Genomic DNA, 20085 nt, shown 5'->3' on the forward strand with positions numbered 1-20085 from the left:
TTTTAATGTCTTCTTAAAATTAATTCTATACAATGTTGGCTCCAGAGAAACTTAAAATAAGATCTATATCTAATAAGATGCAGTGGAACAATAAACTCTCCGGTCATGTTAATCGTGAGATTGTAATGAATAACATTGAGGTACTTCATATAAAAAACAGTGCACTCTGACATACAATTATTTTATTTAAAAAGTGTACTAATGAAAACGGTAACAATTCCAGAGTGCTTTTTTCAATTATGTTTAATTTTAAATAAATAATCTTACAATTTGTTAAATCATCATTCTATAACAATGTGTGAAGATTGCACTTTACTATTTAATAATAATAATAATAATAAATTAAGTCTACTGTACATGAAACTGATCAAATTTGTATTGAAGATCAATAATATATATCTACATCATAAAAATGGAAATGTTCATTGAGAGCTAATAAAAATAATCTTTTGCAAATTGTTTCCCAGTGATATTCCTAATTTGACCCTACACCTAAAGTATGGTGTTTAAATGGTAGGAAGTTTCTCCAATGCTTTAAAATGTACATTTGTGAAGCTGAAACTTATGGGGGACTGTAATATTCGCAGACCAATTTCCATTTTTTTTTCATTTTTCAAAAGCTAATGTAATTTAAAATAATAAATCATTTGTGATAAAATACCAATATGAGCAATGCATCAATCTTGATCGTCTTAGACCTAAGTACATTATTTGACACTTGAATATTTAATTTTGCTTATCAGACTAGAAATTGGTCTCTCCAGTAATATTCTAATATTCTCAAGACGTATATTGGGAGAAAGGAAATAATTGATTAAAATAGGTGACTATGTATCAATGAAATATTAAGTACTATATGTTGTTCCTGTAAAATAGAAGATAGAAGTAAAGAAACTAGTTGCAATTATGGACTATGATTCTAGTTTAAATCTCACATTAATCAAGTGACAAACACTTTATTTATTATTATTTTGCTCATCTAGATTATTTTAATGCTATGTACACTGTCTTATACTTAAGTTACAATTGATAAAAAATTCAGCAAAGTACTAATGAAATTAAGAAGGAGAGACCATATTAATGGTTTTAATACAATTACATTGGTTGTCAGTTCAGTAAAGAATTGATTTTTATGTTAATGTGTTCCAAATCAAAGTTTCAAACCTTCTAGTGCTGGTCTTTTGGCAAACTATACAATAAATCCTAAGTGACTCTGTGGTGCACCTTTTAGCCACTAAACCCCCAAAATGTCGACCTGGCAAACAATTTAAATTAGAAAGGCTTCACTCTTTCATTTAAAAAAAAAAAAAGTAAAGACAAGTTTTTAAAAATGTTGGTGACACTTTATTTTGACAGTCCACTTTAGACATTCTACTAAGTAACTGTGTAACAACATGTCAACTAAATGTCAACTAATTCTCATTAATTTGCAACTACATGTCTATTAACTCTCAGAGTAGACTGTTGGATTAGGTTTAGGGTCAGTAGAATAAGTTGACATATAATTGTAAAATTTGTCATTCTCAGTATGTTGTATGTTGTGGACCCTTCAAAATAAAGTGTTAGAACATATTAAGCAGACAGTCTACTAATACTCTAATGACTCCTAGTCAACATGTAGTTACAAAGTTACTTACTGTTAGTAGAATGTCTAAAGTGGACTATCAAAATAAAGTGTTACCAAAATATTAATTTAGCATGCTGATATCAGTTTTAACTATTGTGTGAAGTTGCACTGTGAACATCATTTTATATATTAAAAGTGCTAAACAAAGTTTGGTAAATGTTTTACTATTATTTAATAACAGAAAGCACCACAACGGAGACCACCTCAAAAGAAAGTACAACCACTGGCACTACAACTCCAGAAAGCACAACAACTGAGACCACAACAATAGAAACCACCACAGGTACCACAACACCAGAAAGCACAACAACAGAAAGCACAACTGAGACCACAACACCAGAAAGCACAACAACTGAGACCACAACAATAGAAACCACCACAGGTACCACAACAGACACCATAACAACAGAAAGCACAACAACTGAGACCACAACAACAGAAAGTACCACCACTGTCACCACAACAGACATAACAACAACAGAAAGCACCACCACAGGTACCACAACACCAGAAAGCACAACAACGGAGACCACAACAATAGAAACCACCACAGGTACCACAACACCAGAAAGCACAACAACTCACACCACAACAATAGAAAGTACCACCACAGGTACCACAACACCAGAAAGCACAACAACTGAGACCACAACAACAGAAATCAGCACAGGTACCACAACACCAGAAAGCACAACAACTGACACCACAACAATAGAAAGTACCACCACAGGTACCACAACACCAGAAAGCACAACAAGCGAGACAACAACAACAGAAAGCACCACCACAAGTACCACAACACCAGAAAGCACAACAACTGAGACCACAACAATAGAAAGCACCACCACCGGTATCACAACACCAGAAAGCACAACAACTGAGACCACAACAATTGAAAGTACCACCACAGGCACCACAACACCAGAAAGCACAACAACGGAGACCACAACAATGAAAGCACCACCACAGGTACCACAACACCAGAAAGCACAACAACTGACACCACAACAATAGAAAGCACCACAACGGACATTACGACAACAGAAAGCACCACCACCGGTACCACAACAGACACCATAACAACAGAAAGCACCACCACTGGGACCACAACTCCAGAAAGCACAACAACTGAGACCACAACAACAGAAAGCACCACCACAGGTACCACAACAATAGAAACCAGCACAGGTACCACAACACCAGAAAGCACAACAACTGAGACCACAACAATAGAAACCACCACAGGTACCACAACACCGGAAAGCACAACAAGCGAGACCACAACACTAGAAAGCACAACAACTGAGACCACAACAACAGAAAGCACCACCACAGGCACCACAACACCAGAAAGTACAATAACTGAGACCACAACAATAGAAACCAGCACAGGTACAACAACACCAGAAAGCACAACAACAGAAAGCACCACCAGAGGTACCACAACACCAGAAAGCACAACAACTGAGACCACAACAACAGAAACCACCACAGGTACCACAACACCAGAAAGCACAACAAGTGAGATCACAACAACAGAAAGCACCACCACAGGTACCACAACACCAGAAAGCACAACAACTGAGACCACAACAACAGAAAGCACCACCACAGGTACCACAATACCAGAAAGCACAACAACTGAGGCCACAACAATAGAAAGCACAACAACTGAGACCACAACAATAGAAAGTACCACCACAGGCACCACAACAGAAACCGTAACAACAGAAAGCACCACCACTGGGACGGCAACACCAGAGAGCACAACAACTGAGACCACAACAATAGAAAGCACCACCACAGGTACCACAACCCCAGAAAGTACAACAACTGAGACCACAACAATAGAAAGTACCACCACAGGCACCACGACACCAGAAAGCACAACAACTGAGACCACAACAATAGGAAGTACCACCACAGGCACCACAACAGAAACCGTAACAACAGAAAGCACCACCACTGGGACCACAACACCAGAAAGCACAACAACTGAGACCACAACAATAGAAAGCACCACCACAGGTACCACAACACCAGAAAGCACAACAACTGAGACCACAACAATAGAAAGTACCACCACAGGCACCACAACACCAGAAAGCACAACAACTGAGACCACAACAATAGAAAGTACCACCACAGGCACCACAACAGAAACCATAACAACAGAAAGTACAACCACTGGCACCACCACTTCAGAAAGTACAACAACAGAAAGTACCACCTCTGCTATTACAACTTCAGAAAGTACAACAACAGAAAGCACAACTGAAACCACAACACCAGAAAGTACAACAATAACAGAAAGTACCACGATGGGCAGTACAACAACAGAAAGCACCACAATGGATACTACAACAACAGCAATTACCACAACTGGTAGCACAACTCTAGAAAGTACAACAACGGAGACGGCAACATCAGAAAGCACAACAACAGGAGGAACAACAGACAGCACCACCACCGGTACCACAAGACCAGAAAGCACAACAACTGAGACCACAACAACAGAAATCAGCACAGGTACCACAACACCAGAAAGCACAACAACTGACACCACAACAATAGAAAGTACCACCACAGGTACCACAACACCAGAAAGCACAACAACTGAGACCACAACAATAGAAACCACCACAGGTACCACGACATCAGAAAGCACAACAACTGAGACCACAACAATAGAAAGCACCACCACCGGTATCACAACACCAGAAAGCACAACAACTGAGACCACAACAATTGAAAGTACCACCACAGGCACCACAACACCAGAAAGCACAACAACGGAGACCACAACAATAGAAAGTACCACCACAGGTACCACAACACCAGAAAGCACAACAACTGACACCACAACAATAGAAAGCACCACAACGGACATTACGACAACAGAAAGCACCACCACCGGTACCACAACAGACACCATAACAACAGAAAGCACCACCACTGGGACCACAACTCCAGAAAGCACAACAACTGAGACCACAACAACAGAAAGCACCACCACAGGTACCACAACAATAGAAACCAGCACAGGTACCACAACACCAGAAAGCACAACAACTGAGACCACAACAATAGAAACCACCACAGGTACCACAACACCGGAAAGCACAACAAGCGAGACCACAACACTAGAAAGCACAACAACTGAGACCACAACAACAGAAAGCACCACCACAGGCACCACAACACCAGAAAGTACAATAACTGAGACCACAACAATAGAAACCAGCACAGGTACAACAACACCAGAAAGCACAACAACAGAAAGCACCACCAGAGGTACCACAACACCAGAAAGCACAACAACTGAGACCACAACAACAGAAACCACCACAGGTACCACAACACCAGAAAGCACAACAAGTGAGATCACAACAACAGAAAGCACCACCACAGGTACCACAACACCAGAAAGCACAACAACTGAGACCACAACAACAGAAAGCACCACCACAGGTACCACAATACCAGAAAGCACAACAACTGAGGCCACAACAATAGAAAGCACAACAACTGAGACCACAACAATAGAAAGTACCACCACAGGCACCACAACAGAAACCGTAACAACAGAAAGCACCACCACTGGGACCACAACACCAGAGAGCACAACAACTGAGACCACAACAGAAAGCACCACCACAGGTACCACAACCCCAGAAAGTACAACAACTGAGACCACAACAATAGAAAGTACCACCACAGGCACCACGACACCAGAAAGCACAACAACTGAGACCACAACAATAGGAAGTACCACCACAGGCACCACAACAGAAACCGTAACAACAGAAAGCACCACCACTGGGACCACAACACCAGAAAGCACAACAACTGAGACCACAACAGAAAGCACCACCACAGGTACCACAACACCAGAAAGCACAACAACTGAGACCACAACAATAGAAAGTACCACCACAGGCACCACAACACCAGAAAGCACAACAACTGAGACCACAACAATAGAAAGTACCACCACAGGCACCACAACAGAAACCATAACAACAGAAAGTACAACCACTGGCACCACCACTTCAGAAAGTACAACAACAGAAAGTACCACCTCTGCTATTACAACTTCAGAAAGTACAACAACAGAAAGCACAACTGAAACCACAACACCAGAAAGTACAACAATAACAGAAAGTACCACGATGGGCAGTACAACAACAGAAAGCACCACAATGGATACTACAACAACAGCAATTACCACAACTGGTAGCACAACTCTAGAAAGTACAACAACGGAGACGGCAACATCAGAAAGCACAACAACAGGAGGAACAACAGACAGCACCACCACCGGTACCACAACAGCAGAAAGCACCACAACTGAGAGAACAACAGATATTAACACAAGCCTTGATTAGTTTTAATGTCTTCTTAAAATTAATTCTATACAATGTTGGCTCCAGAGAAACTTAAAATAAGATCTATATCTAATAAGATGCAGTGGAACAATAAACTCTCCGGTCAAGTTAATCGTGAGATTGTAATGAATAACATTGAGGTACTTCATATAAAAACAGTGCACTCTGACATACAATTATTTTATTTAAAAGTGTACTAATGAAAACGGTAACAATTCCAGAGTGCTTTTTTCAATTATGTTTAATTTTAAATAAATAATCTTACAATTTGTTAAATCATCATTCTATAACAATGTGTGAAGATTGCACTTTACTATTTAATAATAATAATAATAATAAATTAAGTCTACTGTACATGAAACTGATCAAATTTGTATTGAAGATCAATAATATATATCTACATCATAAAATGGAAATGTTCATTGAGAGCTAATAAAAATAATCTTTTGCAAATTGTTTCCCAGTGATATTCCTAATTTGACCCTACACCTAAAGTATGGTGTTTAAATGGTAGGAAGTTTCTCCAATGCTTTAAAATGTACATTTGTGAAGCTGAAACTTATGGGGGGGGGGACTGTAATATTCGCAGACCAATTTCCATTTTTTTTTCATTTTTCAAAAGCTAATGTAATTTAAAATAATAAATCATTTGTGATAAAATACCAATATGAGCAATGCATCAATCTTGATCGTCTTAGACCTAAGTACATTATTTGACACTTGAATATTTAATTTTGCTTATCAGACTAGAAATTGGTCTCTCCAGTAATATTCTAATATTCTCAAGACGTATATTGGGAGAAAGGAAATAATTGATTAAAATAGGTGACTATGTATCAATGAAATATTAAGTACTATATGTTGTTCCTGTAAAATAGAAGATAGAAGTAAAGAAACTAGTTGCAATTATGGACTATGATTCTAGTTTAAATCTCACATTAATCAAGTGACAAACACTTTATTTATTATTATTTTTGCTCATCTAGATTATTTTAATGCTATGTACACTGTCTTATACTTAAGTTACAATTGATAAAAAAATTCAGCAAAGTACTAATGAAATTAAGAAGGAGAGACCATATTAATGGTTTTAATACAATTACATTGGTTGTCAGTTCAGTAAAGAATTGATTTTTATGTTAATGTGTTCCAAATCAAAGTTTCAAACCTTCTAGTGCTGGTCTTTTGGCAAACTATACAATAAATCCTAAGTGACTCTGTGGTGCACCTTTAGCCACTAAACCCCAAAATGTCGACCTGGCAAACAATTTAAATTAGAAAGGCTTCACTCTTTCATTTAAAAAAAAAAAGTAAAGACAAGTTTTTAAAAATGTTGGTGACACTTTATTTTGACAGTCCACTTTAGACATTCTACTAAGTAACTGTGTAACAACATGTCAACTAAATGTCAACTAATTCTCATTAATTTGCAACTACATGTCTATTAACTCTCAGAGTAGACTGTTGGATTAGGTTTAGGTCAGTAGAATAAGTTGACATATAATTGTAAAATTTGTCATTCTCAGTATGTTGTATGTTGTGGACCCTTCAAAATAAAGTGTTAGAACATATTAAGCAGACAGTCTACTAATACTCTAATGACTCCTAGTCAACATGTAGTTACAAAGTTACTTACTGTTAGTAGAATGTCTAAAGTGGACTATCAAAATAAAGTGTTACCAAAATATTAATTTAGCATGCTGATATCAGTTTTAACTATTGTGTGAAGTTGCACTGTGAACATCATTTTATATATTAAAAGTGCTAAACAAAGTTTGGTAAATGTTTTACTATTATTTAATAACAGAAAGCACCACAACGGAGACCACCTCAAAAGAAAGTACAACCACTGGCACTACAACTCCAGAAAGTACTACCACAGAGACCACAACAACAGAAAGCACCACAACGGACATTACGACGACAGAAAGCACCACCACCGGTACCACAACAGACACCATAACAACAGAAAGCACCACAGGTACCACAACACCAGAAAGCACAACAACTGAGACCACAACAATAGAAACCACCATAGGTACCACAACACCAGAAAGCACAACAACTGAGACCACAACAAAAGAAAGTACCACCACAGGCACCACAACAGAAACCGTAACAACAGAAAGCACCACCACTGGGACCACAACACCAGAAAGCACAACAATAGAAAGCACCACCACAGGCACCACAACACCAGAAAGCACAACAACTGAGACCACAACAATAGAAAGTACCACCACAGGCACCACAAAAGAAAGCGTAACACCAGAAAGCACAACAACTGAGACAACAACAACAGAAACCACCAGCACAGCTACCACAACACCAGAAAGCACAACAACAGAAAGCACCACCACAGGTACCACAACACCAGAAAGCACAACAACTGAGACCACAACAATAGAAACCAGCACAGGTACCACAACACCAGAAAGCACAACAACTGAGACCACAACAATAGAAACCACCACAGGTACCACAACACCGGAAAGCACAACAAGCGAGACCACAACACTAGAAAGCACAACAACTGAGACCACAACAACAGAAAGCACCACCACAGGCACCACAACACCAGAAAGTACAATAACTGAGACCACAACAATAGAAACCAGCACAGGTACAACAACACCAGAAAGCACAACAACAGAAAGCACCACCAGAGGTACCACAACACCAGAAAGCACAACAACTGAGACCACAACAACAGAAACCACCACAGGTACCACAACACCAGAAAGCACAACAAGTGAGATCACAACAACAGAAAGCACCACCACAGGTACCACAACACCAGAAAGCACAACAACTGAGACCACAACAACAGAAAGCACCACCACAGGTACCACAATACCAGAAAGCACAACAACTGAGGCCACAACAATAGAAAGCACAACAACTGAGACCACAACAATAGAAAGTACCACCACAGGCACCACAACAGAAACCGTAACAACAGAAAGCACCACCACTGGGACCACAACACCAGAGAGCACAACAACTGAGACCACAACAACAGAAATCAGCACAGGTACCACAACACCAGAAAGCACAACAACTGACACCACAACAATAGAAAGTACCACCACAGGTACCACAACACCAGAAAGCACAACAACTGAGACCACAACAATAGAAACCACCACAGGTACCACGACATCAGAAAGCACAACAAGTGAGACAACAACAACAGAAAGCACCACCACAAGTACCACAACACCAGAAAGCACAACAACTGAGACCACAACAATAGAAGCACCACCACGGTACCACAACACCAGAAAGCACAACAACTGAGACCACAACAATTGAAAGTACCACCACAGGCACCACAACACCAGAAAGCACAACAACGGAGACCACAACAATAGAAAGTACCACCACAGGTACCACAACACCAGAAAGCACAACAACTGACACCACAACAATAGAAAGCACCACAACGGACATTACGACAACAGAAAGCACCACCACCGGTACCACAACAGACACCATTACAACAGAAAGCACCACCACTGGGACCACAACTCCAGAAAGCACAACAACTGAGACCACAACAACAGAAAGCACCACCACAGGTACCACAACAATAGAAACCAGCACAGGTACCACAACACCAGAAAGCACAACAACTGAGACCACAACAATAGAAACCACCACAGGTACCACAACACCGGAAAGCACAACAAGCGAGACCACAACAATAGAAAGCACAACAACAGAAACCATAACAACAGAAAGCACAACAACAGAAAGCACCACCAGAGGTACCACAACACCAGAAAGCACAACAACTGAGACCACAACAACAGAAACCACCACAGGTACCACAACACCAGAAAGCACAACAAGTGAGATCACAACAACAGAAACCACCACAGGTACCACAACAGAAAGCACAACAACTGAGACCACAACAACAGAAACCACCACCACAGGTACCACAATACCAGAAAGCACAACTGAAACCACAACAACAGAAACCACAACAACAGAAAGCACAACAACTGAGACCACAACAATAGAAAGTACCACCACAGGCACCACAACAGAAAGTACAACAACAGAAAGCACCACCACTGGGACCACAACACCAGAAAGCACAACAACTGAGACCACAACAATAGAAAGCACCACCACAGGTACCACAACACCAGAAAGTACAACAACTGAGACCACAACAATAGAAAGTACCACCACAGGCACCACAACACCAGAAAGCACAACAACTGAGACCACAACAACAGAAACCATAACAACAGAAAGCACCACAGGTACCACAACAGAAAGTACAACAACTGAGACCACAACAACAGAAATCAGCACAGGTACCACAACAGAAAGCACCACAACAGGAGGAACAACAGACAGCACCACCACCGGTACCACAACAGAAAGCACAACAACAGAAAGCACAACAAGCGAGACCACAACAATTGAAAGTACCACCACAGGTACCACAACAGAAAGTACAACAATAACAGAAAGTACCATGATGGGCAGTACAACAACAGAAAGCACCACAATGGATACTACAACAACAGCAATTACCACAACTGGTAGCACAACTCTAGAAAGTACAACAACGGAGACGGCAACATCAGAAAGCACCACAACAGGAGGAACAACAGACAGCACCACCACCGGTACCACAACAGCAGAAAGCACCACAACTGAGAGAACAACAGAAATTAACACAAGCCTTGATTAGTTTTAATGTCTTCTTAAAATTAATTCTATACAATGTTGGCTCCAGAGAAACTTAAAATAAGATCTATATCTAATAAGATGCAGTGGAACAATAAACTCTCCGGTCAAGTTAATCGTGAGATTGTAATGAATAACATTGAGGTACTTCATATAAAAAACAGTGCACTCTGACATACAATTATTTTATTTAAAAAGTGTACTAATGAAAACGGTAACAATTCCAGAGTGCTTTTTTCAATTATGTTTAATTTTAAATAAATAATCTTACAATTTGTTAAATCATCATTCTATAACAATGTGTGAAGATTGCACTTTACTATTTAATAATAATAATAATAATAATAATAATAAATTAAGTCTACTGTACATGAAACTGATCAAATTTGTATTGAAGATCAATAATATATATCTACATCATAAAAATGGAAATGTTCATTGAGAGCTAATAAAAATAATCTTTTGCAAATTGTTTCCCAGTGATATTCCTAATTTGACCCTACACCTAAAGTATGGTGTTTAAATGGTAGGAAGTTTCTCCAATGCTTTAAAATGTACATTTGTGAAGCTGAAACTTATGGGGGTCTGTAATATTCGCAGACCAATTTCCTTTTTTTTTTTTTCAAAAGCTAATGTAATTTAAAATAATAAATCATTTGTGATAAAATACCAATATGAGCAATGCATCAATCTTGATCGTCTTAGACCTAAGTACATCATTTGACACTTGAATATTTAATTTTGCTTATCAGACTAGAAATTGGTCTCTCCAGTAATATTCTAATATTCTCAAGACGTATATTGGGAGAAAGGTAATAATTGATTAAAATAGGTGACTATGTATCAATGAAATATTAAGTACTATATGTTGTTCCTGTAAAATAGAAGATAGAAGTAAAGAAACTAGTTGCAATTATGGACTATGATTCTAGTTTAAATCTCACATTAATCAAGTGACAAACACTTTATTTATTATTATTTTTGCTCATCTAGATTATTTTAATGCTATGTACACTGTCTTATACTTAAGTTACAATTGATAAAAAAATTCAGCAAAGTACTAATGAAATTAAGAAGGAGAGACCATATTAATGGTTTTAATACAATTACATTGGTTGTCAGTTCAGTAAAGAATTGATTTTTATGTTAATGTGTTCCAAATCAAAGTTTCAAACCTTCTAGTGCTGGTCTTTTGGCAAACTATACAATAAATCCTAAGTGACTCTGTGGTGCACCTTTTAGCCACTAAACCCCCAAAATGTCGACCTGGCAACCAATTTAAATTAGAAAGGCTTCACTCTTTCATTTAAAAAAAAAAAAAGTAAAGACAAGTTTTTAAAAATGTTGGTGACACTTTATTTTGACAGTCCACTTTAGACATTCTACTAAGTAACTGTGTAACAACATGTCAACTAAATGTCAACTAATTCTCATTAATTTGCAACTACATGTCTATTAACTCTCAGAGTAGACTGTTGGATTAGGTTTAGGGTCAGTAGAATAAGTTGACATATAATTGTAAAATTTGTCATTCTCAGTATGTTGTATGTTGTGGACCCTTCAAAATAAAGTGTTAGAACATATTAAGCAGACAGTCTACTAATACTCTAATGACTCCTAGTCAACATGTAGTTACAAAGTTACTTACTGTTAGTAGAACGTCTATAGTGGACTATCAAAATAAAGTGTTACCAAACTATTAATTTAGCATGCTGATATCAGTTTTAACTATTGTGTGAAGTTGCACTGTGAACATCATTTTATATATTAAAAGTGCTAAACAAAGTTTGGTAAATGTTTTACTATTATTTAATAACAGAAAGCACCACAACGGAGACCACCTCAAAAGAAAGTACAACCACTGGCACTACAACTCCAGAAAGTACTACCACAGAGACCACAACAACAGAAAGCACCACAACGGACATTACGACGACAGAAAGCACCACCACCGGTACCACAACAGACACCATAACAACAGAAAGCACCACCACAGGTACCACAACACCAGAAAGCACAACAACTGAGACCACAACAATAGAAACCACCATAGGTACCACAACACCAGAAAGCACAACAACTGAGACCACAACAAAAGAAAGTACCACCACAGGCACCACAACAGAAACCGTAACAACAGAAAGCACCACCACTGGGACCACAACACCAGAAAGCACAACAATAGAAAGCACCACCACAGGCACCACAACACCAGAAAGCACAACAACTGAGACCACAACAATAGAAAGTACCACCACAGGCACCACAAAAGAAAGCGTAACAACAGAAAGCACCACAACTGGGACCACAACACCAGAAAGCACAACAACTGAGACAACAACAACAGAAAGCACCAGCACAGGTACCACAACACCAGAAAGCACAACAACAGAAAGCACCACCACAGGTACCACAACACCAGAAAGCACAACAACTGAGACCACAACAATAGAAACCAGCACAGGTACCACAACACCAGAAAGCACAACAACTGAGACCACAACAATAGAAACCAGCACAGGTACCACAACACCAGAAAGCACAACAACTGAGACCACAACAATAGAAAGTACCACCACAGGTACCACAACACCAGAAAGCACAACAACTGAGACCACAACAATAGAAACCACCACAGGTACCACAACACCAGAAAGCACAACAAGTGAGACAACAACAACAGAAAGCACCACCACAAGTACCACAACACCAGAAAGCACAACAACTGAGACCACAACAATAGAAAGCACCACCACGGTATCACAACACCAGAAAGCACAACAACTGAGAGCACAAGAATTGAAAGTACCACCACAGGCACCACAACACCAAAAGCACAGCAAGTGAGACAACAACAACAGAAAGCACCACCACAAGTACCACAACACCAGAAAGCACAACAACTGAGACCACAACAATAGAAAGCACAACAACTGAGACCACAACAATAGAAAGCACCACCACCGGTATCACAACACCAGAAAGCACAACAACTGAGACCACAACAATTGAAAGTACCACCACAGGCACCACAACACCAGAAAGCACAACAACTGAGACCACAACAATAGAAAGTACCACCACAGGTACCACAACACCAGAAAGCACAACAACTGAGACCACAACAATAGAAAGCACAACAACTGAGACCACAACAATTGAAAGTACCACCACCGGTATCACAACACCAGAAAGCACAACAACTGAGACCACAACAATTGAAAGTACCACCACAGGCACCACAACACCAGAAAGCACAACAACGGATACCACAACAATAGAAAGTACCACCACAGGTACCACAACACCAGAAAGCACAACAACTGACACCACAACAATAGAAAGCACCACAACGGACATTACGACAACAGCAAGCACCACCACGGTACCACAACAGACACGATAACAACAGAAAGCACCAACACTGGGACCACAACACCAGAAAGCACAACAACTGAGACCACAACAATAGAAACCACCACAGGTACCACAACACCAGAAAGCACAACAACAGAAAGCACCACCACAGGTACCACAACACCAGAAAGCACAACAACTGAGACCACAACAATAGAAAGCACCACAGGTACCACAACACCAGAAAGCACAACAACTGAGACCACAACAATAGAAAGTACCACAACAGAAACCGTAACAACAGAAAGCACCACCACTGGGACCACAACACCAGAAAGCACAACAATAGAAAGCACCACCACAGGCACCACAACACCAGAAAGCACAACAACTGAGACCACAACAATAGAAAGTACCACCACAGGCACCACAAAAGAAAGCGTAACAACAGAAAGCACCACAACTGGGACCACAACACCAGAAAGCACAACAACTGAGACAACAACAACAGAAAGCACCAGCACAGGTACCACAACACCAGAAAGCACAACAACAGAAAGCACCACCACAGGTACCACAACACCAGAAAGCACAACAACTGAGACCACAACAATAGAAACCAGCACAGGTACCACAACACCAGAAAGCACAACAACTGAGACCACAACAATAGAAACCAGCACAGGTACCACAACACCAGAAAGCACAACAACTGAGACCACAACAATAGAAAGTACCACCACAGGTACCACAACACCAGAAAGCACAACAACTGAGACCACATCAATAGAAACCACCACAGGTACCACGACATCAGAAAGCACAACAAGTGAGACAACAACAACAGAAAGCACCACCACAAGTACCACAACACCAGAAAGCACAACAACTGAGACCACAACAATAGAAAGCACCACCACCGGTATCACAACACCAGAAAGCACAACAACTGAGAGCACAAGAATTGAAAGTACCACCACAGGCACCACAACACCAAAAAGCACAGCAAGTGAGACAACAACAACAGAAAGCACCACCACAAGTACCACAACACCAGAAAGCACAACAACTGAGACCACAACAATAGAAAGCACAACAACTGAGACCACAACAATAGAAAGCACCACCACCGGTATCACAACACCAGAAAGCACAACAACTGAGACCACAACAATTGAAAGTACCACCACAGGCACCACAACACCAGAAAGCACAACAACGGAGACCACAACAATAGAAAGTACCACCACAGGTACCACAACACCAGAAAGCACAACAACTGAGACCACAACAATAGAAAGCACAACAACTGAGACCACAACAATAGAAAGCACCACCACCGGTATCACAACACCAGAAAGCACAACAACTGAGACCACAACAATTGAAAGTACCACCACAGGCACCACAACACCAGAAAGCACAACAACGGATACCACAACAATAGAAAGTACCACCACAGGTACCACAACACCAGAAAGCACAACAACTGACACCACAACAATAGAAAGCACCACAACGGACATTACGACAACAGCAAGCACCACCACCGGTACCACAACAGACACGATAACAACAGAAAGCACCAACACTGGGACCACAACACCAGAAAGCACAACAACTGAGACCACAACAATAGAAAGCACCACAACGGACATTACGACTACAGAAAGCACCACCACCGGTACCACAACAGACACCATAACAACAGAAAGCACCACCACTGGGACCACAACACCAGAAAGCACAACAACTGAGCCCACAACAATAGAAAGCACCACCACAGGTACCACAACACCAGAAAGGACAACAACTGAGACCACAACAATAGAAAGTACCACCACAGGCACCACAACACCAGAAAGCACAACAACTGAGACCACAACAATAGAAAGTACCACCACTGGCACCACCACTTCAGAAAGTACAACAACAGAAAGTACCACCTCTGCTATTACAACTTCAGAAAGTACAACAACAGAAATCACTACAACAGAAAGTACCACCCCTGCTATTACAACTTCAGAAAGTACAACAACAGAAAGCACAACTGAAACCACAACACCAGAAAGTACAACAATAACAGAAAGTACCATGATGGGAAGTACAACAACAGAAAGCACTACAATGGATACTACAACAACAGCAATTACCACAACTGGTAGCACAACTCAAGAAAGTACAACAACGGAGACGGCAACATCAGAAAGCACCACAACAGGAGGAACAACAGACAGCACCAACACCGGTACCACAACAGCAGAAAGCACCACAACTGAGAGAACAACAGAAATTAACACAAGCCCTGATTAGTTTTAATGTCTTCTTAAAATTAATTCTATACAATGTTGGCTCCAGAGAAACTTAAAATAAGATCTATATCTAATAAGATGCAGTGGAAGAATAAACTCTCCGGTCAAGTTAATCGTGAGATTGTAATGAATAACATTGAGGTACTTCATATAAAAAACAGTGCACTCTGACATACAATTATTTTATTTAAAAAGTGTACTAATGAAAACGGTAACAATCCCAGAGTGCTTTTTTCAATTATGTTTTATTTTAAATAAATAATCTTACAATCTGTTAAATCATCATTCTATAACAATGTGTGAAGATTGCAATTTGCTATTTAATAATAATAATAATAATAAATTAAGTCTACTGTACATAAAACTGATAAAATTTGTATTGAAGATCAATAATATATATCTACATCATAAAAATGGAAATGTTCATTGACAGCTAATAAAAATAATCTCTTGCAAATTGTTTCCCAGTGATATTCCTAATTTGACCCTACACCTAAAGTATGGTGTTTAAATGGAAGTTTCTCCAATGCTTTAAAATGTACATTTGTGAAGCTGAAACTCATAGCTTTTTTTTTCAAAAGCTAATGTAATTTAAAATAATAAATCATTTGTGATAAAATACCAATATGAGCAATGCATCAATCTTAATCCTCTTAGACCTAAGTGCATCATTTGACACTTGAATATTTCATTTTGCTTATCAGACTAGAAATTGGTCTCTCCAGTAATATTCTAATATTCTCAAGACGTATATTGGGAGAAAGGTAATAATTGATTAAAATAGGTGACTATGTATCAATGAAATATTAAGTACTATATGCTGTTCCTGTAAGATAGAAGATAGAAGTAAAGAAACTAGTTGCAATTATGGACTATGATTCTAGTTTAAATCTCACATTAATCAAGTGACAAACACTTTATTTATTATTATTTTTGCTCATCTAGATTATTTTAATGCTATGTACACTGTCTTATACTTAAGCTACAATTGATGAAAAAATTCAGCAAAGTACTAATGAAATTAAGAAGGAGAGACCATATTAATGGTTTTAATACAATTACATTGGTTGTCAGTTCAGTAAAGAATTGATTTTTATGTTAATGTGTTCCAAATCAAAGTTTCAAACCTTCTAGTGCTGGTCTTTTGGCAAACTATACAATAAATCCTAAGTGACTCTGTGGTGCACCTTTTAGCCACTAAACCCCCAAAATGTCGAACTGGCAACCAATTTAAATTAGAAAGGCTTCACTCTTTTATTTAAAAAAAAAGTAAAGACAAGTTTTTTTAAAATTTTGGTTACACTTTATTTTGACAGTCCACTTTAGACATTCTACTAAGTAACTGTGTAACTACATGTCAACTAAATGTCAACTAATTCTCATTAATTTGCAACTACATGTCTATTAACTCTCAGAGTAGACTGTTAGATTAGGTTTAGGGTCAGTAGAATAAGTTGACATATAATTGTAAAATTTGTCATTCTCAGTATGTTGTATGTTGTGGACCCTTCAAAATAAAGTGTTAGAACATATTAAGCAGACAGTCTACTAATACTCTAATGACTCCTAGTCAACATGTAGTTACAAAGTTACTTACTGTTAGTAGAATGCCTAAAGTGGACTATCAAAATAAAGTGTTACCAAAATATTAATTTAGCATGCTGATATCAGTTTTAACTATTGTGTGAAGTTGCACTGTGAACATCATTTTATATATTAAAAGTGCTAAACAAAGTTTAGTAAATGTTTTACTATTATTTAATAACAGAAAGCACCACAACGGAGACCACCTCAAAAGAAAGTACAACCACTGGCACTACAACTTCAGAAAGTACTACCACAGAGACCACAACACCAGAAAGCACAACAACTGAAACCACAACAATAGAAAGCACCACCACAGGTACCACAACACCAGAAAGCACAACAACCGAGACCACAACAATAGAAACCACCACAGGTACCACAACACAAAAAAGCACCACAACAGAAACCGTAACAACAGAAAGTACCACCACAGGCACCACAACAGAAACCGTAACAACAGAAAGCACCACCACTGGGACCACAACACCAGAAAGCACAACAACTGAGACCACAACAATAGAAAGCACAACAACTGACACCACAACAATAGAAAGCACCACCACCGGTACCACAACAGACACCATAACAACAGAAAGCACCACCACTGGGACCACAACACCAGAAAGCACAACAACTGAGACCACAACAATAGAAAGCACAACAAGTCAGACCACAACAACAGAAAGCACCACAACGGACATTACGACAACAGAAAGCACCACCACAGGTACCACAACACCAGAAAGCACAACAACTGAGACCACAACAATAGAAACCACCACAGGTACCACAACACCAGAAAGCACAACAACTGAGACAACAACAAAAGAAAGTACCACCACAGGCACCACAACAGAAACCGTAACAACAGAAAGAACCACCACAGGTACCACAACACCAGAAAGCACAACAACAGAAAGCACCACCACAGGTACCACAACACCAGAAAGCACAACAACTGAAACCACAACAATAGAAACCAGCACAGGTACCACAACACCAGAAAGCTCAACAACAGAAAGCACCACCACAGGTACCACAACAATAGAAACCACCAGAGGTACCACAACACCAGAAAGCACAACAAGTGAGACCACAACACCAGAAAGCACAACAACTGACACCACAACAATAAAAAGTACCACAACACCAGAAAGCACAACAACTGAGACCACAACAATAGAAACCACCACAGGTACCACAACACCAGAAAGCACAACAAGTGATACCACAACACCAGATAGCACAACAACTGAGACCACAACAATAGAAACCACCACAGGTACCACAACACCAGAAAGCACAACAACTGAGACCACAACAATAGAAACCACCACAGGTACCACAACACCAGAAAGCACAACAACTGAGACCACAACAATAGAAACCAGCACAGGTACCACAACACCAGAAAGCTCAACAACAGAAAGCACCACCACAGGTACCACAACAATAGAAACCACCAGAGGTACCACAACACCAGAAAGCACAACAAGTGAGACCACAACACCAAAAACACAACAACTGACACCACAACAATAGAAAGTACCACAACAGGTACCACAACATCAGAAAGCACAACAACTGAGACCACAACAATAGAAACCACCACAGGTACCACAACACCAGAAAGCACAACAAGTGATACCACAACACCAGATAGCACAACAATTGACACCACAACAATAGAAAGTACCACCACAGGTACCACAACACCAGAAAGCACAACAACTGAGACCACAACAATAGAAACCACCACAGGTACCACAACACCAGAAAGCACAACAACTGAGACCACAACAACAGAAATCAGCACAGGTACCACAACACCAGAAAGCACAACAACTGACACGACAACAATAGAAAGTACCACCACAGGTACCACAACACCAGAAAGCACAATAACTGAGACCACAACAATAGAAACCACCACAGGTACCACGACACCAGAAAGCACAACAAGTGAGACAACAACAACAACAACAGAAAGCACCACCACAAGTACCACAACACCAGAAAGCACAACAACTGAGACCACAACAACAGAAAGCACCACCACCGGTATTACAACACCAGAAAGCACAACAACTGACAGCACAACAAT

The 20085-nt window shown here is 39.6% G+C and overlaps 1 protein-coding gene across 1 annotated transcript; it reads left to right on the forward strand.

The window, feature by feature from the left end:
* Positions 1-1960: 1960 nt before the first annotated feature.
* Positions 1961-9180, forward strand: LOC131551497 (mucin-2-like; the record flags this gene model as incomplete). Its single annotated transcript, XM_058794503.1, has 3 exons — positions 1961-2452; positions 3748-5424; positions 8305-9180. Coding segments are annotated over 3 exons (3045 nt in total), but the record flags the coding sequence as incomplete, so codon positions are not given.
* Between the last annotated feature and the right edge of the window lie 10905 nt (positions 9181-20085).

This window comes from Onychostoma macrolepis, chromosome 12, assembly GCF_012432095.1.
Source record: "Onychostoma macrolepis isolate SWU-2019 chromosome 12, ASM1243209v1, whole genome shotgun sequence".
Classification (NCBI taxonomy): domain Eukaryota; kingdom Metazoa; phylum Chordata; class Actinopteri; order Cypriniformes; family Cyprinidae; genus Onychostoma; species Onychostoma macrolepis.